Source organism: Hyperolius riggenbachi, chromosome 2 (assembly GCF_040937935.1).
Source record: "Hyperolius riggenbachi isolate aHypRig1 chromosome 2, aHypRig1.pri, whole genome shotgun sequence".
Taxonomy (NCBI): domain Eukaryota; kingdom Metazoa; phylum Chordata; class Amphibia; order Anura; family Hyperoliidae; genus Hyperolius; species Hyperolius riggenbachi.
In genome coordinates, this window is record NC_090647.1 from 395,463,170 (window position 1) to 395,488,936 (window position 25,767).

At 42.3% G+C, this 25,767-nt stretch overlaps 1 protein-coding gene and 2 long non-coding RNA genes across 16 annotated transcripts in view; 2 read left to right on the plus strand and 1 right to left on the minus strand.

Annotated features, from left to right (window-relative positions):
- PLXNA2 (plexin A2) overlaps window positions 1–25,767 on the minus strand; it is a 3,799,727-nt gene that overhangs the window by 3,226,160 nt on the left and 547,800 nt on the right. For all 14 annotated transcript variants that reach the window (XM_068269767.1, XM_068269773.1, XM_068269774.1 and 11 more), the window contains 2 exons: window positions 4,083–4,206; window positions 3,826–3,979 (listed from right to left, as the gene is read on the minus strand). In XM_068269767.1, coding sequence (XP_068125868.1) covers window positions 3,826–3,979; window positions 4,083–4,206 — 278 coding nt within the window. The remainder of the gene's footprint in view (window positions 1–3,825; window positions 3,980–4,082; window positions 4,207–25,767) is intronic.
- On the plus strand, window positions 4,788–5,341 carry LOC137546846 (uncharacterized). The gene is made up of 2 exons (XR_011026385.1): window positions 4,788–4,966; window positions 5,053–5,341. It is a non-coding gene; the product is annotated as an uncharacterized lncRNA (long non-coding RNA).
- On the plus strand, window positions 5,532–17,392 carry LOC137546847 (uncharacterized). The gene is made up of 2 exons (XR_011026386.1): window positions 5,532–5,578; window positions 13,996–17,392. It is a non-coding gene; the product is annotated as an uncharacterized lncRNA (long non-coding RNA).

The following is a 25,767-nucleotide window of genomic DNA, read 5'->3' on the forward strand; positions in this document are numbered from 1 at the left end:
AGAACTGTAATTCCTAGTAATTAATGTATAATGCGCTGTATATGTTAACTCCGGACTACTACAGCACATGTATAACTAAGTAATGGTTTGGGCTATATACATAGCTGGCTACCATTATTGGCTGTGATAGAGATGCAGCAGTGCAGTGGTCATGTATAGTGTTGGGTGTAGGTAGTGGGGAGCTTAGTGTTAGATATACAGTGGCTTGCAAAAGTATTCGGTCCCCTTGAAGTTTCCCCACATTTTTTCACATTACTGCCACAAACATGAATCAATTTTATTGGATTTCCACATGAAAGACCAATACAAAGTGGTGTACACGTGAGAAGTGGAACGAAAATCATACATGATTCCAAACATTTTTTACAAATCAATAACTGCAAAGTGCGGTGTGCGTAATTATTCAGCCCCCTTTGGTCTGAGTGCAGTCAATTGCCCATAGACATTGCCTGATGAGTGCTAATGACTAAATAGAGTGCACCTGTGTGTAATCTAATGTCAGTACAAATACAGCTGCTCTGTGACAACCTCAGAGGTTGTCTAAGAGAATATTGGGAGCAACAACACCATAAAGTCCAAAGAACACACCAGACAGGTCAGGGATAAAGCTATTGAGAAATTTAAAGCAGGCTTAGGCTACAAAATTTTTTCCAAAGCCTTGAACATCCCATGGATGTTCAAGCAATCATTTAGAAATGGAAGGAGTATGGCACAACTGTAAACCTACCAAGACAAGGCCGTCCACCTAAACTCACAGGCCGAACAAGGAAAGCACTGATCAGAAATGCAGTCCAGAGGTCCATGGTGACTCTGGACAAGCTGCAGAGATCTACAGCTCAAGTGGAGGAATCTGTCCATAGGACAACTATTAGTCGTGCACTGCACAAAATCGGCCTTTATGGAAGAGTGGCAAGAAGAAAGCCATTGTTAACAGAAAAGCATAAGAAGTCCCGTTTTCAGTTTGCCACAAGCCATGTGGGGACACAGCAAACATGTGGAAGAAGGTGCTCTGGTCAGATGAGACCAAAACGGAACTTTTTGGTCAAAATGCTACACACTATGTGTGGCGGAAAACTAACACTGCACATCACTCTGAACACACCATCCCCACTGTCAAATATGGTGGTGGCAGTATCATGCTCTGGGAGTGCTTCTCTTCAGCAGGGACAGGGAAGCTGGTCAGAGTTGATGGGAAGATGGATGGAGCCAAATACAGGCCAATCTTGGAAGAAAACCTATTGGAGTCTGCAAAAGACTTGAGACTGGGGTGGAGGTTCACCTTCCAGCAGGACAACGACCCTAAACATAAAGCAACAATGGAATGGTTTAAAACAAAACATATCCATGTGTTAGAATGGCCCAGTCAAAGTCCAGATCTAAATCCAATCGAAAATCTGTGGCAAGTTCTGAAAACTGCTGTTCACAAACGCTGTCCATCTAATCTGACTGAGCTGGAGCTGTTTTGCAAAGAAGAATGGGCAAGGATTTCAGTCTCTAGATGTGCAAAGCTCTTAGAGACATACCCTAAAAGACTGGCAGCTATAATTGCAGCAAAAGGTGGTTCTGCAAAGTATTGACTCAGGGGGGCCGAATAATTACGCACACTTTGCAGTTATTTATTTTTAAAACATGTTTGGAATCATGTATGATTTTCGTTCCACTTCTCACGTGTACACCACTTTGTATTGTTCTTTCACGTGAAATTCCGAAAAAATTAATTCATGTTTGTGGCAGTAATGTGTCAAAATGTGGAAAACTTCAAGGGGGCCGAATACTTTTACAAGCCACTGTACATAGCAGGGAGATTAGTGTTAGGTGTAGGTTTTAAGTATCTGCCTTTGTCTGCTGAGAATTCTGCCAAGACCCAGGCGGAATCCACCGCTTTCGAGTCTTGGCGCTTGTTCCCCACTGATGACGCTGTTACTGGCTCACAGGCTGCGCATCCTGATAGGCGGAGGGCGCGTTCCCAGTACGCCCTCCGCAAAGGTAAACAATAGTCAGCTCCAGTCAGCTGACAGAGCAGTGTCAGCTGACATTACGATGTGGAAAGGGAGGCAAGATGTAGCCAGCACTGCGCTTCAGATGATTGTTTATTGAGATAAAAAGTACACTTAAAAAAAATTATTTTCCCCACTGCGGTGAACAAGCGCTAGACGCGCGAAATGGACGTCCGCAGGGCGATCTAGACCTGGCACCCACCACATCCGCATCGCATCTCGCCTGAATCAACCTCAATCAACTGTAAGTGTACTTTTTATCTCAATAAACAATCATCTGAAGCGCAGTGCTGGCTACATCTTGCCTCCCTTTCCACATCGATTTGCTGTTTCTCATCCAGTCCGTGCACGCCCTTCAACGAGCCTACACTCACACATCCCATGGTTGACCAGGTCTAAGTCCCATCTCCTACCGCAGTTTAGAGAGTGCTGGAGTTTTTCTTTTTCTTCATTCAGCCGACATTACAACTGACACCTAGGCAGGGCCTTGCTGTGTGATTGGATGTGCGGAGTGTGGCTGGCCACTGATTGGATGATGAGTTATTTAAGATTATTTAAATCTGCAGAGTGCTTCCAGTCATTGCCCGTGATAAGCATAGCTTTAGTTAATTGCTCACTTGTTAAAGATACGCTGGATATTTACCTTGGCTTGTATTTGACTGTCCTTGTCTATTGTGATTAACCTCTGCTTGATTCCTGAAAATCCTAGTCTGCTGCCTGGACCAACCTTGCTTGTTACTGGACACTCTTGCCTACCGCCTGGACCGACCTCTGCTAGTTACTGGATATCCTTGCCTGCAGCCTGGACCGACCTCTGCTAGTTACTGGATACTCTTCCCTGCCGTCTGGACCGACCATTGCATGTTTACTGGATACTTTTGTCTGCCGCCTGGACCGACCATTGCCTGTTACTGGATAGTTCTTGCATGCTACCTGAACTGGACGATAAGTATACTACAACTATCTCTGTCAGTCAGTTGAAAAACTTGCATGCAGTCTCATATAAACTATATCACATACTGCCTGGAGCATTCGTTACCTGTTGAATAAATTTGCATGCAGACTAATAAGAACTGTGTCATAACTTGCATCATCTATTACCTGTTGCATAACACTGCATGCAGACTTGCCTGAACTATCTCATAACCTGGATCATCCATTACCTGTTGAATAACTTTTGCATGAAGACTTTGCCTGAACTGTCTCATACCTGATTTACCCATTGCCTGTGGATTGCTTGATTCCTCTCCTGATACTGGAGAATCTGCACTTTCTATCTCTGCCATTACTGACTAATGACGCTAATTGCCTCATCCTTCTGAACCAAGGTAATAACCCTGTGTGATACTGATGAACTGTTGAACTGTGTTACTAGCCTCATTAGGGCTTTAACAGGTTATTCCTCTCTACCTCAGTCTGTATGCCTTGCACGTTAAGATCTGGGGGTGACCGTAGTAAGGAGACAAATAATGTGTCCTGTTCACGCGGGGGCTTGTCTATAGGTGAAGATGTGTGCCGGGCTCAGAGCCATGATAATAGATTTGGGCATAGAGACTGAGTGAGGACATAACCTGTCAAGCCTTACAGTAGGTAGGAGAGAGGATAGGTGTAGGCAGGTGGGAGGTTAGTCCATGTTGGTAGGATTAGTATTTTAGGATAGGGTAAGGGGGAGGTTAATGGTAGAAATTGACATCAGTAGAGCCTTGCTAATTCATGGTGCTAAGCTGTTATCTGAAAATCAATATCATATAAGGGATATTCAAATATCACCAATACCCAGAGAACAAATACCGAGTTTTTACATGGATGCATATTTAAAATATCTTACCTTGATCCATGGGAATCACAGGAACATCTTTTGCAGTTGGTGATATACAGACAATTTGATTTCCATACACTTTTCCCTCAACATAAGAGATGTTGCCAAAAGAACAAGTTACACCGACATGCAAATCAGGGACATTGCTAACTTCTACAGTGAGCTAAAGAGAAGAAAGAAAGGGAACATTTACTCCAACATGCATATGTATTTTTTTTACACTGTGTCAGGTTAATCACCTTGAAACCTTTAAGCACAGTTCTTACCGGCAGGCTGTGCTCAGATACTGGAAGGCTGTTGGGCTTCACTGTGATCTTAACACACTGTTCTATATTGGAAGCAAACCGGAAAGGCTGCTCTGATCCTTCACAGTTATCTTTTTGTGAACACCTGTGTGGGGAAAGGAAGGGAGGCATATGAGTTTGAATGCATAGTTTAATTATACAAAACATTTTCGATAAAGATAAATAATTAATATCACCATTTCTGTAGGGTTCAAAAAATACCCTAGTTATTGAAAGGATAGGACAGTTATCACTCCTTTATCATTCATTATTAGTTAATCAATATCTTTTGCTTGCTCATACACATATCCATATAAGAGAAGTAGGATAATATTGATATACTCATACAATTATAATACATAGCTTAGCACAGTAACCACAAGGCAAACATACATCACAGCTGGGCATTAGTTTATAGGTTACAAGTTAAAAGCTATACAGGACACGCTGTACCAAATGACTCGTTTTGAAGTAGAAATTTAATCTTTGAAGCACACACCGCAAGTCTGGTACATCCGCTCCATTTTACACTACATATGCATCCAAAAGCCCCGAACACGTAACCACATTCTGGGCGTACAGCCAGGACCTTTTACACTTGCTTTAAGTTCCTGACCTTTAAGTCCCTGACAGCTAGTAGCTGATAACAGTATAATAATACTTTCACTTATTTGTTATTATCTAACTCTTTTTATCTTATATACATAAATACGCAAGGAAAGGAAATAAGCATTGATATATCCATATAATCTTACTATTAGGGTACTATGCTCAGCTCATGGACTGTAAGGCATACAAACTGAGGCTTAGCTACAGTAAATAGTAAGGCCAAAGACGCCATATTAAGATGTGTTATTAGGATGTAGGTCATCTCTCTAGCATCTCTGAAGATGTGTTATTAGGATGTAGGTCATCTCTCTAGCATCTCTGAAGATGTGTTATTAGGATGTAGGTTATCTCTCTAGCACCTCTGTTGGAAATCAACCACAAGAACATGTCTGATACTGAATCCTATGTTAAAACCCATTCTAGCATCCTGCCACATATTCTGGGCATGACGCCAATGTTTCCTGTCTACATGTAATTCTGTAAAAGATGAACATTTAGGTGATTTTATAAATGACGTATAAGACTCCAGTATACTTTACGCATGTGCAAATGTTCTTTTCCTTTATTATAATTTTGTGGTTTTGCCCTTTATAAGCCAAGGGCAGAATAAAGATTGCCGTTCCTATCCACGATACCTATCTCTGTGTATCATTTCATGTGAATGGGACCATGACATGTCATTGCTATTGGATCCAATTATATACTAAGTGTTATTGTTAATTCTTAAATTTATTTTGTAATAGTGGTTAAGTTACGATAAGCTTTCAGACGGTGCCGTGACTCGGATTCGCAGAGGCTGATTTTGAGGAAGAGCCGAAAGGCCCCGAGGCCAGTTTCTCGGTGTGACCAGGACGCAGCAACAGCTCTGAGTGAGTACAGAACTTTTTCCCGCTCTTAGGGAATCCATTTCTGCTGCTTACCCAGTGCTGTCTGTCTGTCCAAACCTTGTAAACATATTGTATATATGAATGTAAATATAAAGTGCCAGTCATAGTGGACTGAGGAATATAGTGACAGTCATAGAGGACTGGAATATGAAATAAAAAGGTGGGATTGATCACCCCACAGTTACACTCTTGGTTGGAGAGAGAGTGTGTCTCCCCTTGGTTGGAGAGAGGGGAATAGTTTTTAAGTTTTAATATATAGTAGTATTAGTCTTATACGAGTTTGTTTTTTAAGAAATCTGGTTATATAATTGGATCCAACCTCTTTCTCTAATCTTTTCCTTGCTTATCTCACTGTCCGCATATAAGTTTTAAGTAGCTCAAGTTTCCTGATCTGTATAATCTAGACCTCATTCACTGACCTGGATAGTGTATGTCCACTAAATACATAAGATACGTTTAAATTCCCAAAAGAGGGGGTCCTTTTACAGGACACTTTATTACATACTACTCAGTTCTTTCTTGGAAATTACCATAATAAGTCATATACACTTCCACCCACAGATACATTAGTAAAATGACCCAAAAACTATATTATAGTCTTATAAGTAGAGAGGTTGTAGAGATACAATATCCTAATACAGAGAAATGTGGACACACACCATATCTGTACAGAAGAAATTGTTATTTAGAGATGTAACATAGTATTTCCTGCGCAGCGATAAGTGTTGGGTTACTGCATTTTCGAGAGAGATACTGTTAGTAGAATTAATGTATTGGTACCCTTGAGGCTTGAACAGACAGTGCAGTCTAGAGCGGGACAGTGACCAGTGCGAAAAATGTAGCTACATAAATGGATATCCTGTCACACTGGACTCCTGTACTGGGACTGCCATTTTGTCTGGTCGGGTTTCTTGTGTTGTGTCATATAATGTCTCATATCAATCTCGGAAGTGGAGTAACAATAATTATAAATCTTCATTAATGTAATTGGGAAGGTAAATAGAATGTATCATGGTAATGATGTCAAGGAAAAGTAACTGTATATTAGATGTGTATATTGATTTGTTATATAAATATTTGTTGATAGTTTTGAAGTTTATGAAGCGATGTAAAACAACTAGTCACCTGTGAATATGTGTGTAATTGTTGGTATTGGACGAGGAATGTATGTGGATGGGCTATGAATATTAGTTGTATGTTGGATTTGTACATAGCGTGTGTGGATTGAATTATTGTTGTTGGTTAAAAGATTGAGGTCAGTGAGAATGTAACTGAGGAAACATGTTGCATGTTTGTTTGTTTGTTATATGTGTGGTTAGTATTAAGAAGACCGTATGTAGGAGAATATAATACTGTATGTCTGGTCCTTTAAGGACATTGTGTATTGTGTATGAGAGATTGTGGCCGGCTATAGATTTATTTATTTATTTAATTTATTTATTTATTGTATTTATAAAGCGCCAACATATTACGCAGCGCTGAACATTAATTTAGGTTACAGACAATATTTAGGGGTGACATACAGCAATATGACAATACAGGAATACAAGAAAACCAGATCACACAGCACAGTATTAGTACAAGGTAATGCTTAGTCAGTCACTGGATGGAGCATGGAGATTAGGCCAGTTATGTTCACTCAGATGCATAGCATGGGTGCACAGTAATGGAGGTGCCAGATCAGGTAGGACACAAAAGGAGGAGGACCCTGCCCAAAGGCTTACAATCTAGAGGGAGAGGCAAGGACACGAATGGTAGGGGACCAGAGTTCAGCTGTAGGTTTAGAGCACTTGTGAGGGGTAGTAGGCCAGAGTGAAAAGGTGAGTTTTGAGGGCTTTCTTGAAGATGTTGAAGGAGGGGGCTGCCCTAATGGGTGGAGGTAGGGAGTTCCATAGTGTTGGAGCAGCTCTTGAGAAGTCCTGGAGGCGTGCATGGGACTGGGTGATGCGGGGGGCGGTTAGGCGAAGTTCATTGGAAGAGCGGAGTGAGCGGCTAGGTGTGTACCTCTGAGTAAGATCGGAAATGTAGGTTGGACAGGTTTTGTGGACAGATTTGTAGGTCAGACACAGTATCTTGAATCTGATTCTGGACTGGATAGGAAGCCAGTGGAGGGATTCTAGGAGGGGATCTGCCGTGGTGGAGCGATGGGAGCAGTGGATAATTCTGGCTGCCGCATTCATGATGGACTGCAGTGGGGCTGTTCGGGTCATAGGGAGACCAGACAGCAGGGCATTGCAGTAGTCAAGGCGGGAAATTATGAGGGCATGGATGAGGAGTTTGGTGGTGGCAGAGGTCAGGAAAGGGCGAATCTTACAGATGTTACGAAGGTGGAAGTTGAAGGACTTTGTGAGGTTTTGGATGTGGGAAGTGAAGGAGAGTGCGGAGTCCAGGGTGACACCCAGACAACAGGCTTGAGAGGTAGGGCGAATGGTAGTGTGGTTAACAGTGACATGCACATCTGGGAGGTTCGTGGATGGCCGGGGTGGGAAGATCATAAATTCCGTTTTGTCTAGATTTAGTTTCAGGAACCTAGCAGACATCCAGGAGGAGATGGTGGATAGGCAGGAGGAGACCTTGTCCATGGTAGTGGTGGATATGTCAGGGGTGTGGAGGTAGATCTGGGTGTCATCTGCATACAGATGATAGTTAAAACCCATGGAGGAGATAACCTTGCCAATGGAGGATGTGTATAGGGTGAACAGTAGGGGGCCAAGGACCGAACCTTGGGGGACTCCCACCGAGAGGTGGTTGGAGGTGGACGAGGACTCATTGAAGGTGGTCGTGAAGGAGCGGTTGGAGAGGTAGGATGAAAGCCAGGACAGGGCGAGATCGTGAATGCCCAAGGACTGGAGGGACTGGAGGAGTAGGGGATGATCTACTGTGTCAAAAGCTGCTGACAGGTCAAGGAGGAGGAGAATGGAGTATTTACCTTCAGCTTTAGCTAAGGCAAGGTCATTGACCACTTTGGTGAGAGCAGTTTCGGTTGAGTGGGCAGGCCGAAATCCAGATTGGAGTGGGTCTAGCAGTGAGTTGGCATTGAGGTACTGGGTCAGGCGTTTGTGAACCAGACACTCAAGGAGTTTTGAGGCAAAGGGGAGGAGGGAGATAGGACGGTAGTTGGAGGGTTGCGAGGGGTCGAGTGAGGGTTTCTTGAGCAGGGGTAGTACAGTGGCCTGCTTGAAGTCTGTGGGGAAGGTGCCTGAGGATAGGGAGAGGTTGAACAGGGTAGTGAGGACTGCTGCCAATTCCGTGAAGTGAGGCTGGAGTAAGTCAGAAGGGATGGGGTCAAGGGGGGAAGTAGTGGTATGGGAAGTCTGCAGTAGGTGGTTGACTTCCTCGGTGGTAGTAGGAGTGAAGCATGTGAGGGGAGGATAGGGTGGAGGAGGAGCTGGTTGGGAGGGGGTGGGAGGTGAAGATTGGAGATTGGATATTTCCTGGCGGATGGAGACAATTTTGTTGGTGAAGTGGGTGGCTAAATCTGTGGCAGAGAGGGAGGAAACGGAGGGTGGGGGGGGGGGGGGTGGGTTTAAGCAGGGAGTTGAAGGTGGCAAAAAGACGCCGGGGGTTGGAAGCTTGTGCTCCGATGAGCTTGGTAAAGTATTCCTGCTTCGCATGAGCAAGGAATACTTGTGTGTTGTGTTGTTTGTGTCTTCAGTAATACATTAGGTAGGGTTAATTCTAACTATTATTGGGCAGCAAATCTCTGTAATAGATAGGAAGATTCTTTCTCAGGCTGGGAGATGTGTGTTCACTTGAAAGTGAAACTTAACTTGTGGTTTGAGCTTCTGCCTAGTTAGCGATAGTTCTTTTTCATTTTCATAATATTGAGTGACATTTAATTGCTATTCTGCTAATGGCAGAGTACAAATATATTTTATGATTTGTATTTAAGTTATGAGGTGAAAATTTTTTCCGTGTCGTGTCCCCTTCTTGGTTGCTGATGACTCTGATTTTTCTTTAATCAGAAGTGAAACTGTCTATTAGTTGTATTGCAAATATTTTTACTTATCGAATGAGCTAGAAAATGTATCAGATTATTTAAGATTGATTAAATAGGTGTAGGAAGTTCAGAGGTATGTAGATTTTACAGATTAGGAAGATTTAGACATTGAGTTTGGGGCCGGGTTCACAGTGCTCAGTTGAGAAAATTCTGCATGTCAACTTACAGCCTAGTGCCTATACTATTCTATGGACTTGTTCACAGTAATGGATCGTGTTATTCTAACTCGCTGCATGCAAGTGAGCACTGTGAGCCTGTCCTAAAAGTGTAATAAGATTTATTCTGACATTTAGCCAAGGTTTAAAGGTCGTGAACTTTGTAAAACCACAAATTCAACTGTAGCTTAAAATCCTATTTAAAAGTAGTAGAACCCATGAAAGGAATGCCTAGAAAGAGATCCTTTTAAAAATGAGTAAAATATCTAATTACATTTTTAGGGTAAATATTGTTGCTGTTTCTTTAAATATTCCTTCCACAATATGTGCAGGTTTCTGTGCTAAATCTAGGTATTAGTGATAAACTTTTTGATGGAATCCAGGAATAATAATATAGATACCATTCTGAGGCAGTGGTTGGTTTGCATATTTTTTTTTTTATATATTTTCCTTTTATCTCTTAGCTATCTCTTGGCTAGTGTCATACAAATTTATAAGTAGGGGAGATTCTCTGTCTCATCTAAACACTAATACATTATAACACTATTAAATTATTTAGCTGCTAATTTTGGGAGGGTGTGAGGCATGGTGTTCTTTAAAAAGAGGGGTTTGCCCAAGTCATAAAAGTATTGTTTTACTATTATTTGTATTTTTCTATAAAGATTATTTCCTGGAGTAGCATGTTTTTTGTACTCAACTGATATATATAAAAATAATAATAATAATAATAATAATAATAGAGCATCAATCAATTCAACTGTCAAAATATTTCACATATAGATTAGCATCTGAGAGCTGTTAATGAAACCCTTTGTCAGTTATTATTAATAAGGTAGCATTTGTCACCCAGACCTATAATGCGTGTGATTAAAGTACAGTTTTGAGTGTTTGTTGATATGTAAATTAAGTTGAAGTAGAAGTGTTCATTTTTGAACAGATATACCTGATGCAGTTTATGCTTTGGAGGTATATGATTCATACACTATTACTCAATGGTGCTCCATGAATTGTTTCTTTTTGAATATTGTAACATAGTTGTTAGGCTGTATTTTTGTTAAATCCTGTCACAAATCCCAGCAGATAGGCATGCAGAGTCACTGTTACCTTATTGTTGAAATACTATGTGTCTTGCAATTGTACCATGTCTGACTTTGAGAAAGGAAAAGAGAAGAGACCGCTGCACTCACGTGTACATCCAAAAGGGAGCACGGAAATCGAATGCCAAAGTCCACATGTAATCAAAAGAAAATCCCGCTGCACCAATTGGTTGGGTGAAAATAGAAAAATCCTTTATTAGCTCTTTAATCCATCATCAGTGTTGCAATAAAATGCTAGATGCATGCTAGATACATAGATGATCTGCTGCTGGTTTGGAGGGGGCCGGAGAAGGATGTGTCGACATTTTTGGCGTATTGCAACAACAACGATCTGATCCTGTCCTTTACGATATCCCACAACGCCACTGATATTGATTTATTGGATTTACATCTGACTGGATGTGTCACGACGGGGAGGATATTAACCAGAACTTTTAGGAAGCAATGTGCAGGCAATTCTTTACTTCTAGCTACAAGTTGCCACCCAAGACACACTCTTAGATCCATCCCATATGGAGAAATGATCAGAGCAGCTAGGAATTGCTCAGATCCAGATAGAATCAAACAAGAACTGGATCTGGTACAATCCAGACTTAGGGATCGGGGATATCAAGATGACCTTATTCTGGAGGCCAAGGACCGGGTTCTACAAAAAACTAGGGCCGATCTACTGGTTTCCCGATCTGGTTGTGGGAACAGGCAACTAAATAAGGGTACTAACTTTGTTACTTCATACAATCTGGAATACTCCCAGATTGTTAATACTATTAAAAAATATTTGCCTGTCCTTCACTCAGATCCCAAATTACAAGCGGTATTGGCGGAGGGCTGTGGTTTCTCCTCACGACGCGCTCCTACCTTGGGTTCAAGGCTCTCCCCCAGTTTGTTCCAGAGTAGTGATAGACCCAGACCCACTTGGTTGAGATATCTGGGCTCGTATAAATGTGGTTACAGCACATGTAGGTTTTGCAGTGTCCATGAACAGACACGGGAGGCCATTTCACTTTCCAGACATACTAGCTATGAAATTAGACAATATATTAATTGTCATACTTGCAATGTTGTGTATCTGGTTATTTGTGTGGAATGTGGGATTCAGTATGTGGGGTGCACCACCCGCCCTCTCCGCCAGAGAATTTCCGAACACTATCATGGGGCGGGGAGATGTCTTAGGAACGCTGCATACATTTCCCGTGCCTCAAGCGTTTCCAAACATTTTTTTCATGTTCATTCGGGAAATATGACAAGCTTTAGATTTCATGGTATAGAAAGGGTATCATATTCCCTGAGGGGAGGAGATATTTATGGGAGGCTGTTAAAGCGTGAGGCTTTCTGGATCTGGAAACTGGGGACACGTTCCCCTATGGGACTAGATTCCAGATTAGATCTAAACACTTTTTACGATCAACGTTAATAAGTATGATCCAATACATATGATATTGCTGATAATTTAAATGCTGGACTGTTGTCTCGATAGGTTGCTGTGATGTCATGCTGTGTATATTTTTGTTTTTAAATGAGGATTTTATATATACATTACGATGTTATATATCACCTTTTAAAAGTATTGTGCTATGTATACCTTTAAGTCCAGGGCTTACACCCTTAGGGGTGTGGCCTAATGTACTATATAACCTGTGAACACATTCTTGTTAGTAAGCTATGATTAAGGAGCCATCCTATGCTCCGATACGCGTGAGCTTTTTTATTGCAACACTGATGATGGATTAAAGAGCTAATAAAGGATTTTTCTATTTTCACCCAACCAATTGGTGCAGCGGGATTTTCTTTTGATTACACATGTCTGACTTTGATGCTCCACAAATATAAAAAATTACTGGCCTGCTCCACCAGTGTAATACTTTATTGCTGCCACAGTTCTCTTTAATGCTGCCACACCCCTCTGCGCCACCCAGAGGTTAATAAAAGAACTGCTCCTCCAAGCCACACTGATAAAACACAGCCATTGTAACATCAATATTTCTAAATGCCACTGTTGAGGATATATCACTTTGTATATTGTTTGTACTTGTATTTATAGATTGTTGTAAAACTATGAAAGCCATATTCATATGGAAAAATTATGGAGAAACATTGAGGCTACACCTCGTATATCTGTATAGGGTATGCAGCTTGCTGCATGCACTTACAGCAGATCATTAAGGCAGCGCATGTCATTCTGGGTCACATTGTTATCTGTTAATATCTCATATCATGTGATGATTGCTTACTATTTAGGACGTTATTTTTTTCATTTTTGGCTGTTTTTTTTGAGTCTACTATAAGGCTCTATGCTTTTAGTTAAAACAATCTTTTCAGTTTAGAAGGAAAATCATCCCTGTTAGGTAGTGATATATAATGATAAACCATTTCTATCCTCGAAGCATAGTTTCTTTTAAAAGATTGTTAGTGTTTCTCATACCACATATAATGTTGATACAGGCTACAGATTTAGTGACGCTTGATTGAACTTATTTTTTTTTTTTTTTTGCTGGTTTTGTTTTTGTTTTTTTAGTGTTGACAATCGCAGTGTAGATTGTCTGCAGTTTCAAAATCTCCATACATATATACATACTCTTTTGGGGTACTTGATTTTATTATTTTTCACTTATGTTATTTTTAGGGGGTTCTGAAGAACTATAGGCCCCAATATCACCTAAAATTATTACGTATCTGGTCTAATGTAGACATCAACATGGAAAAACTTAATACTTGAGCTAAAAAGGGGAGGGAATGCTGGAGAGATGTTAGAATCACTTCTCAGGATTAGTGTTTGTGTTTGTGTATGGGTGTATGATGCTGAGTATGATGCTGAGTATGATGATGTGTGTTAAGCAGTGTAAACCTGATGTGGATGTGAATGTGTAAGAATGAAGATTATATTACTCGTGAACCACAGGAATTAGAACATGATCTCAAAATGAATCTAGTGGAAATGTCATCCTCTATACAATCCCTAAAGCCGCGTACTCGCCGCCAGCGACGTCACATGAACGGAATGTCGTGTAGTATCGTCGAGAATCAGATTCACCGTGTCTCGGTTAGGCTCGGGTGGTGTAGAGGATGAATAGGACCATAAAAAGATTATTGTGACTTTTGCCCAAAGTTAAAGAAATGTTGGCTCGCACTTTCCTTCTTTGTTCACAGGATCCAATCGACGGGTTCCATCCTGGAGATGTGGTAGTAGTCCAGAGGCTGACCAGAGGGAGAAAGGCTGACCATTTTTTCCCCTACGGGCCACTCACCAAGGTTGTGGCTGTGACGAGGACATCTGTCCTGAGGGAGGAGACCCCCACTTGGGTCCATGTGAGCAGAATGAAGGTTCCAATCAGAGGTTGAGATCAACGGCAAAGGTGGTAGCCAGGCCACGAACAATCAGAGGTTGAGGAGATCAACGGCAAAGGTGGTAGCCAGGCCACGAACAATCAGAGGTTGAGGAGATCAACGGCAAAGGTGGTAGCCAGGCCACGAACAAAGGAGGTGAATCAGTTCTAAAGTCCTTGAAGACCGGCTACCTACAGCCTGAAGAAAAAGATGGACTCTCTGAATGGAAGGGGGAGGAGAAGAAACTTTGCTTTTTGCTTTTCTTATTAATAACTAGCTCTTATTACCTGCTATCAACTATCATTGATAATAGCAAGTTGCCATTATGATTTTGGTCCACTAGGGGAAATTGATAATTTATGTTACCAGTAGTTGCACCCTCCTGTTCCCACAGGCTTCTTTACCAGTATAGTTCCACCTATACCTGAAACTACGCAAGCAGATTGCATAAAGATCATCCCTGTGGTCATTCCTGTCGCTCAGGTAGAAAATAAACACAGAGGCGTTTATACACATAGAATGCATAAAAGGTCAATGACTGCAGACAGTACACAGACACAGGTAGATGTTACTCCAGCTAATGACCATCAGGGTATTACTTTCTGGTTCAACTCGTCTAACACACAAGTGGCCACCTATCTCTTCCATGCATGCCAAATTCTTAAATGCCCTTCCTCCCTCCTGGAAAATCCCCCCCACTTGTTATGGAACAAGTTACTTATGTGTAGTAGATGTCCAGTGGGGGGATTCCTGTAGCTCTTGGGGAGCTGTAGGATGGGCCTGTCCTGTAAATATTTAGGCAAATATGTCCTAACATTCAAAACCCATGCCCAAATGATGCTGGCAGTTGTGTATTTGGCATGTTTGAAGGGGGAAGTGGCCCTCCTAAATTCAGAACGTTTTTTTATTAAAGATATGTTCAATAATCCAGAATATAAATCGAACAGGCCTGATGAAGAAGTATCCCGCACGCATAATCCCCTGATAAAGTGGGATGAGATCCAAGGGATTGTTGCTAAAGCAAACCCCACCTATGAGGATACCTTGGCCATTGAAACAGGTTTCTCACACACAAATTTATGGTTGGAATGGATGACGTACACTGCACGTGAGCACAATATGTCTGACTGTTATGTTTGTGGGGGCGCTAGGCCTCATCTGGGAACAGACCCCTCTCCCTGAGGGTGGAGAGGAATGTTTCCTTAGCCTTTACACCGGTATAAATACAACAGATCCCGAATGTGAAAAATGGGAAAATTAATATCCCATTCTTTCTGGGACTATTAAACTTGATTTACCAGTCACCATTTATAAAAGGTAATTATACATGTTATGCCAGTTATAAAGGAGAAGGACAAAAGGTAGGTAATTTCTCCACTGGCTACTGTGCAAACTATAGCACTGTGTCTATTGACAAACTGTACAACCAAACCCACTTTATAGGAGACATTTACTGGATCTGTGGAGACATGAAGCTGAGACCTAAACTAACACAGGTATGGTCAGATGAGTGTGCTCTCGCAAAAATCCTGATGCCCCTTCAGAATTTTAGTGATATACCACATGTCGTAGGTAATTCCCAGGGGAATAGGAATAGGAGAGAGGTCCAAGGGAGTTTGGATCCACATGTATATACTGATGCAATAGGGGTCCCAAGAGGGATCCCTGATAAATGTAAAGCTCGGAATCAGGTGGCTGATGGATTTGAATCTTTTCTTCTTTCAATGGTTACAATGAATAGAAATGTAGACTGGATTAACTACATTTATTATAATCAGCAGAGATTTGTTAATTATACCAAAAAGGCCTTACAAGGCCTGGCTGATGAAGAGGGTCCAAACTCCCGCATGACCTTTCAAAACAGGATGACTTTGGATATGTTAGCTGAGAAGGGTGGGGTTTGTAAATGTATTGGCCTCTCTGATGCCTGTTGCACTTACATTCCTGGCAACACAGGTCCAAATGGGAAGGGGACAGAGGCCATAAAAAAGTTAAAGTCCTGTTCAATAGAATTAAAGAACTCTGGTGTAGACACCTCCTGGTCAGACTTCTTTAACTTCGCATGGCTGACCGGATGGATTCAAAACCTGTTGATAGTTATCCTGTGTATAATTGTTGCCATTTTTCTAATCTACCTGACATTCAGACTGCTCATGTGCTGTGTCCAAAAATGCACCCAACCTGCCTGACGCCTGTCTATGTACAATATTTGGCCCTTAGGGATAATAAGTATCCTACTGTCCCAGTTGAGGGTCACAACGCAGTTTAACCGTTAAATCACGGTTAAAAGAGGGGCTGAAAGGATAGGACAGTTATCACTCCGTTATCATTCATTATTAGTTAATCAATATCTTTTGCTTGCTCATACACATATCCATATAAGAGAAGTAGGATAATATTGATATACTCATACAATTATAATACATAGCTTAGCACAGTAACCACAAGGCAAATATACATCACAGCTTGGCATTAGTTTATAGGTTACAAGTTACCAGCTATACAGGACACGCTGTACCAAATGACTCGTTTTGATGTAGAAATTTAATCTTTGAAGCACACACCGCAAGTCCGGTACATCCGCTCCATTTTACACTACATATGCATCCAAAAGCCCCGAACACGTAACCACATTCTGGGCGTACAGCCAGGACCTTTTACACTTGCTTTAAGTTCCTGACCTTTAAGTCACTGACAGCTAGTAGCTGATAACAGTATAATGATACTTTCACTTATTTGTTATTATCTAACTCTTTTTATCTTATATACATAAATACGCAAGGAAAGGAAATAAGCATTGATATATCCATATAATCTTACTATTAGGGTACTATGCTCAGCTCATGGACTGTAAGGCATACAAACTGAGGCTTAGCTACAGTAAATAGTAAGGCCAAAGACGCCATATTAAGATGTGTTATTAGGATGTAGGTTATCTCTCTAGCACCTCTGTTGGAAATCAACCACAAGAACATGTCTGATACTGAATCCTATGTTAAAACCCATTCTAGCATCCTGCCACATATTCTGGGCATGACGCCAATGTTTCCTGTCTACATGTAATTCTGTAAAAGATGAACATTTAGGTGATTTTATAAATGACGTATAAGACTCCAGTATACTTTACGCATGTGCAAATGTTCTTTTCCTTTATTATAATTTTGTGGTTTTGCCCTTTATAAGCCAAGGGCAGAATAAAGATTGCCGTTCCTATCCACGATACCTATCTCTGTGTATCATTTCATGTGAATGGGACCATGACATGTCATTGCTATTGGATCCAATTATATACTAAGTGTTATTGTTAATTCTTAAATTTATTTTGTAATAGTGGTTAAGTTACGATAAGCTTTCAGTTATCATTACCTTTTATCCACTGAATAAACATTAGTTACCTGAAAAGTTGCTGCTGACCACTCCTAAAACCTCTGCCATTAAACTAGCACTGGTAGTATTTGCATTAATTTCCTCTCCTCTCTCAATTGCTGAAACAGGAACAGTTGTACACCACGGAGAAGAGAGACCCCTACAAGTAAATTTGTGAAAAAACAATTGAAAGGGCAGTGAACCTTCAGTATTGATTAGCTCCAATTAATTTGGGCCCCTGTAAAATCCTACTCTTGATATATTTTCCCAAAACAATACTTGTTTCACCAGTGTATTAGTGTTTACTGATAGTGATGGGGTTAATCCAGGAAGAAAAAAAAGAAATCTATAAAAATGTAGCGACAGGATGGATCACCCTACAATTAGAGTGTAACAGATACACATTATCTTGTCCATTTCATTGACGCCATCACCCCAATCCTACTCTACAGAAGTGAAGTATGGGGCCCTATCACCTTTCCAGATCAATCAAAATGGAAATCAAGCCCAACAGAAATATTCCACCAGGAATTTTGCAAACACCTCCTCCCACTTAGCTCGCAAAGCAATGTTTGAGGTACTCGGATGGACAGCATGAAAGCACCTCAAACATTGCCTTCCAAGCTGGGTAGAGTCCCATGTTCCATTAAGGCTTTAAATACAGAAGATAGTGCTGTCTTACTGGGCTCACCTACAGGACAGCAACCTTGACTCACTTCACTACAAAACCATGTTGCACAATGAAGAGCAAGAAAATCCATGTGTCCTGAAAGAAGTGGTCAACTGATTGCTCCCTCCAAACCCAGATCCACAGGTCCTAACAAGAGCCCAGATAAAGGACACAACAGTCAAGAGCAAAGTGGATTAAGATAATGGAGGAGTGAAATAAAACAAAAACTAATCATATAACAGTCCCTACAGATAGAATATAAAATGGCCCCATACATGGAAAGTCTCCAACTCTCAAGAGAGGCAAATCCTGAGTGTCTACAGACTGAGTGCTCACAACCTTAAAATCAAGTCTGGGAGACACAGACAAACCCAGAAAAAATAGACTATGCCAACACTGTGAGAAGAAGACCCCAGAGGATGAGAATCCCTTCCTGCTGTACTGCCCCAAACTTACTGCAACCAGGGAAACCTTCTTTAAAAAAATAATGGATCTAGTTTCAGACTTTCACACATTTGAGGGTGAGAGAAAACAATACATTCTACTAGGAAAAGAGGAATCCAGTGGCAATCGCTGCACACCATTTCACAGCATTCCACAGACTGAGAGGAGCATAAATGAACTGTAAACCTAAAAATGTCAAAGAACAGCTTACCCGCTGTACCCCTACACAACCTCCTTCCATGTCACCCCATGCCTGTATGATGATACCACTAAAGCTATTTTGATTTGATAAGAACTATCACAATCAAGCAGCTCATTCAGCGCGTGCCCTCTGACCCAGACATACTGCATGCGCATGCGCAGTATGTTTGCTTGGGCACCTGGTGACCATGCTACCCGCCAACCTCTAGTTCAGTGTGCGTGGGTGCCGGCTATGTCTTCCTGCAGGAGTGTGTGCGTACTCTCGAGGACATACTGCGCCTGTGCTGACCCCTCTGACCACTTTCTTGGAATGGGATCTTTTACAGATGAACAGAGATAGACGACGGGCCACGGTAAGCCTATGCGTACCTCCTTCCACACATACATGCCGTAAATTACAGAATTAATTTAGGACTCAGGTATGTCCTGTGGTTGCTGGTGGTTGGTGGTTGCATTTCAAGGGTCGGAGGTAACGGTTGTTGCATTTCAAGTGTCAGAGGTAACGATGGTTGCATTTCAAGTGTCAGAGGTAATGGTAGTTGCATCTCAAGTGTCGGAGGTAACGGTAGTTGCATTTCTAGTGTCAGTGGTAAAAGTGGTTGCATTTCTAGTGTCAGAGATAATAGTGGTTGCATTTTGAATGTTAGAGTTAATGGTTGCTATATTTTTAATAATTGTTGGTCATAGTGGCTGTATTTTACACCCCCAGGTTAGGCCCTGAAAAATCTGGTCAATGTAGTTTAAAATAAAGTTTGCCATGTTTTACTTAAGGTGTGTACACACCTTTGGTGTATATCACAGGTGTGCCACAGGTTTTCTTGCCTGGAGTGACAAAAAGGCTAGAAACACCCCTGGATGGAGCGAACATCAAATTTTGCCTTTGCAAATGCAAATTTACTGCAAAAATTCACGAACCGACCGTTTGTGGCAAGCTGCATAGACTTTAATGGCAGGTAAACTTTTAAAACTTTCTGGGCATCTCTGCAGCCAGAATTTCTTTAAAAAAGATGAAAAAGATATGTTAAGGAGGACAGTGGGAACAAGAGGATTTTTTTTTCAAAAAGACCTTGTAGTGTTTGTGAAAATCAGTTTTAAAGTTCATGTACTAGGTGTGGGAAATTGGTTAATAGCTAAGCCCCCGTATGTGCTAGAAACACTAAATCTGCAGGGTATGTTAAGGACAAGAGAAACATTTTTTCAAAAAGACCTTCTGGTTTTGGAGAAAATTAATTTTAAAGTTCATGTACTGAGTGTGAAAAATTGGTTAATAGCAAAGCCCCGTACATGCTAGAAGCACCAAATTTGATATCAAGGTGCTCCAGGGTGCTGGCGTGAGTGGGCGTGATAGGAGCGGTGGGTAAGGAGGAGTGCGGGAGCTGTGCAGGAGGGATGGATGGATGGAACTCCAGCTATACTAAGTATAGCTAGAGCTTAAGCATTTAAGCATCTTTAACCACTTCACAACTGAGGGGTTTTACCCCTTCAGCATCCGAGCAATTTTCACCTTTCAGCGCTCCTTCCATTCATTCGTCTATAACTTTATCATTACCGGTACTTGTCGCAATGAAATGAACTATATCTTGTTTTTTTCACCACCAATTAGGCTTTCTTTAGGTGGGACATTATGCCAAGAATTATTTTATTCTAAATGTGTTTTAATGGGAAAAATTGGGGGAAAAAAAATCATTATTTTTCAGTTTTCGGCCATTATAGTTTTAATAATGCATGCTACTGTAATTAAAATCCATGAAATGTATTTGCCCATTTGTCCTGGTTATTACACCGTTTAAATTATGTCCCTATCACAATGTTTGGCGCCAATATTTTATTTGGAAATAAAGGTGCATTTTTTTCAGTTTTTTCAGTTTTGCCTCCATCCCTAATTACAAGCCCATAGTTTATAAAGTAACAGTGTTATACCCTCTTGACATAAATATTTAACCACTTGCCGACCGCCCCCAGCCGATGGGCGGCGGCAAAGACTGGGCCTAAACGACCACAATACGCCCATCGGAAGAGGCGGCGGCGGGCGTGGTTATGCGGCGATCGCGTCATTTGTGACGCGATCAGCCGCCGGCGACTGGCTCTGCCCCCCTTGCGCTGTAACCCGCCGGCCGTTCGGAAGCGTCGGCGGGTTACTAGCACCCGGATCGCCGCATGCAAAGGGTATAATAGGCTTTGTAATGTATACAAAGCCTATTATACAGGCTGCCTCCTGCCCTGGAGGGACCACCAGGGCAGGCTGCAGCCACCCTAGTCTGCACCCAAGCACACTACTTTTCCCTCCCCTGCCCCCTGATTGCCCACAGCACCCCTCAGACCCCCCCCCCTCTGCCCACCCCCAGACCACTGTTTGCACCCAGTCACCCCCCTAATCACCCATCAATCACTCTCTGTCAATGCTATTTTTTATTTAACCGTAAACTGCCCCCTGCTCCCTCCTGATCACCCCCCACCCCTCAGATTCTCCCCAGACCCCCCCGACCCCCCCACCCTGTGTACTGTATGCTCCTATCCTCCCTGTAATAACCCACTGATCACCTGTCAATCACCTGTCAATCACCCATCAATCACCCCCTGTCACTGCCACCCATCAATCAGCCCCTAACCCGCCCCTTGCGGGCAATCTGATCACCCACCCACACCAATAGATCGCCCACAGATCCGACATCAGTTCACCTCCCAAGTGCAGTGTTTACATCTGTTCTCTCCTCTTAACACCCACTAATTACCCATCGATCACCCCCTATCACCACCTGTCACTGTTACCCATCAGATTAGACCCTAATCTGCCCCTTGCGGGCACCCAATCGCCCGCCCACACGCTCAGATTGCCCTCAGACCCCCCCTTATCAATTTGCCAGTGCATTATTTACATCTGTTCTTCCCTGTAATAACCCACTGATCACCTGTCACCTGTCAATCACCTATCAATCACCCATCAATCATCCCCTGTCACTGCCACCCATCAATCACCCCCTGTCACTGCCACCCATCAATCAGCCCCTAACCTGCCCCTTGCGGGCAATCTGATCACCCACCCACACCAATAGATCGCCCACAGATCCAACATCAGATCACCTCCCAAGTGCAGTGTTTACATCTGTTCTCTCCTCTAAACACCCACTAATTACCCATCAATCACCCCCTATCACCACCTGTCACTGTTACCCATCAGATTAGACCCTAATCTGCCCCTTGCGTGCACCCAATCACCTGCCCACACGCTCAGATTGCCCTCAGACCCCCCCTTATCAATTCGCCAGTGCATTTACATCTGTTCTTCCCTGCAATAACTCACTGATCACCTGTCAATCACCTATCAATCACCCATCAATCACCCCCTGTCACTGCCACCCATCAATCACCCCCCGTCACTGCCACCCATCAATCAGCCCCTAACCTGCCCCTTGCGGGCAATCTGATCACCCACCCACACCAATAGATCGCCCACAGATCCGAAGTCAGATCACCTCCCAAGTGCAGTATTTACATCTGTTCTCTACCCTAAACACCCACTAATTACCCATCAATCACCCCCTATCATCACCTGTCACTGTTACCCATCAAATTAGACCCTAATCTGCCCCTTGCGGGCACCCAATCACCCGCCCACACGTTCAGATTGCCCTCAGGCCCCCCCTTATCAATTCACCAGTGCATTATTTACTTCTGTTCTTCCCTGTAATAATCCACTGATCACCTGTCAATCACCCCCTGTCACTGCCACCCATCAATCACCCCCTGTCACTGCCACCCATCAATCAGCCCCTAACCTGCCCCTTGTGGGCAATCTGATCACCCACCCACACCATCAGATTGCCCCAGACCTACCCTCAGATCACCTCCAAAGTGCATTGTTTACATCTGTTCTGCCATCTAATCACCCACTGATCACCCATCAATCACCCATCAATCAGCCCCTGTCACTGATACCCATCAGATTAGACCCCTATCTGCCCCTAGGGCACCCAATCACCCGCCCACACCCTCAGAACGCCCTCAGACCCCAGCCCTGATCACCTCGCCAGTGCATTGCTTGCATCTATTTCCCCCCTCTAATCACACCTTGAGACACCCATCAATCACCTCCCGTCACCACCTGCCACCCCCTAGCACACCTACCCATCAGATCAGGCCCTAATTTGCCCCATGTGGGCATCTAAGAGGCCACCCTGCTTATGACCGGTTCCACAAAATTTGCCCCCTCATAGACCACCTGTCATCAAAATTTGCAGATGCTTATACCCCTGAACAGTCATTTTGAGAAATTTGGTTTCCAGACTGCTCACGGTTTTGGGCCCGTAAAATGCCAGGGCAGTATAGGAACCCCACAAGTGACCCCTTTTTAGAAAAAAGACACTCCAAGGTATTCTGTTAGGTGTATGACGAGTTCATAGAAGATTTTATTCTTTGTCAAAAGTTAGCGGAAATTGATTTTTATTGTTTTTTTCACAAAGTGTCATTTTTCACTAACTTGTGACAAAAAATAAAATCTTCCATGAACTCACCATACACCTAACGGAATACCTTGGGGTGTCTTCTTTCTAAAATGGGGTCACTTGTGGGGTTCCTATACTGCCCTGGCATTTTAGGGGCCCTAAACCGTGATGAGTAGTCTAGAAAACAAATGCCTCAAAATGACCCGTGAATAGGACGTTGGGCCCCTTAGCGCACCTAGGCTGCAAAAAAGTGTCACACATGTGGTATCGCCGTACTCAGGAGAAGTAGTATAATGTGTTTTGGGGTGTATTTTTACACATACCCATGCTGGGTGGGAGAAATCTCTCTGTAAATGGACAATTGTGTGTAAAAAAAAAAATCAAAAAATTGTCATTTACAGAGATATTTCTCCCACCCAGCATAGGTATGTGTAAAAATACACCACAAAACACATTATACTACTTCTCCTGAGTACGGCAATACCACATGTGTGGCACTTTTTTGCACCCTAAGTGTACTAAGGGGCTCAAAGTCCAATGAGTACCTTTAGGATTTCACAGGTCATTTTGCGACATTTGGTTTCAAGATTACTCCTCACGGTTTAGGGCCCCTAAAATGCCAGGGCAGTATAGGAACCCCACAAATTACCCCATTTTAGAAAGAAGACACCCAAAGGTATTCCGTTAGGAGTATGGTGAGTTCATAGAAGATTTTATTTTTTGTCACAAGTTAGCGGAGACACTTTGTGAAAGAAAACAATTAAAATCAATTTCCGCTAACTTGTGACAAAAAAAAAAATCTTCTATGAACTCACCATACTCCTAACGGAATACCTTGGGGTGTCTTCTTTCTAAAATGGTGTCATTTGTGTGGTTCCTATACTGCCCTGGCATTTTAGGGGCCCTAAACCGTGAGGAGTAGTCTTGAAACCAAATGTCGCAAAATGACCTGTGAAATCCTAAAGGTACTCATTGGACTTTGGGCCCCTTAGCGCACTTAGGGTGCAAAAAAGTGCCACACATGTGGTATCGCCGTACTCAGGAGAAGTAGTATAATGTGTTTTGGGGTGTATTTTTACACATACCCATGCTCAGTGGGAGAAATATCTCTGTAAATAGACAATTATGTGTAAAAAAAAATCAAAAAATTGTCATTTACGGAGATATTTCTCCCACCCAGCATGGGTATGTGTAAAAATACACCCCAAAACACATTATACTACTTCTCCTGAGTACGGCAATACCACATGTGTGGCACTTTTTCGCAGCCTAACTGCGCTAAGGGGCCCAAAGTCCAATGAGCATCTTTAGGCTTTACAGGGGTGCTTACAATTAGGCACCCCCCAAAATGCCAGGACAGTGAACACACCACAAATGACCCCATTTTGGAAAGTAGACACTTCAAGGTATTCAGAGAGGAGCATAGTGAGTCCGTGGCAGATTTCATTTTTTTTGTCGCAAGTTAGAAGAAATGGAAACTTTTTTCTCTTTTTTTTTTTGCCACAAAGTGTCATTTTCCGCTAACTTGTGACAAAAAATAAAATCTTCTATGAACTCACCATGCCTCTTTGTGAATACTTTGGGATGTCTTCTTTCCAAAATGGGGTCATTTGGGGGGTATTTATACTATCCTGGAATTTTAGCACCTCATGAAACCTGACAGGTGGTCAGAAAAGTCAGAGATGCTTTAAAGAGAATCTGTATTGTTAAAATCGCACAAAAGTAAACATATCAGTGCGTTAGGGGACATCTCCTATTACCCTCTGACACAATTTTGCCGCTCCTCGCCGCATTAAAAGTGGTTAAAAACAGTTTTAAAAAGTTTGTTTATAAACAAACAAAATGGCCACCAAAACAGGAAGTAGGTTGATGTACAGTATGTCCACACATAGAAAATACATCCATACACAAGCAGGCTGTATACACTCTTCCTTTTGAATCTCAAGAGATCATTTGTGTGTTTCTTTCCCCCTGTTCTCATGCACTGAAGTTTCAGGCTGCTGTTTCTCCTGCAAACAGCTTTGCCTTTGTCTGTAATTCTTCAGTATGTGAAAGCCCAGCCAGCTCAGAGGACGATTTATCCAGCTTGTAAAAGATAAGAGAGCAGAGAGAAGCTGCACTAATCTAAATAACACACAGGCAGTGTGCAGAGAGGGGCCTGAAAGGGGGAGTTCATAGCAGAACCACAACATTGAAGAACTTGGCAGCCTTCCAGACACAGGCTGACAAGTCTGACAAGAGAGAGATGAGTTGATTTATTACAGAGACAGTGATAGTAGAAAGGGCTGCAGTAAGCCAGAACACATTAGAATAGCTTTTGGAACTTGTAGGATGATAAAAAACAGGATGCAATTTTTGTTACGGAGTCTCTTTAAAATGGTAAAATTCACTTTTTGCACCATAGTTTGCAAACGCTATAACTTTTACCCAATCCAATAAATATACACTGAATTTTTTTTTTTTTAATCAAAG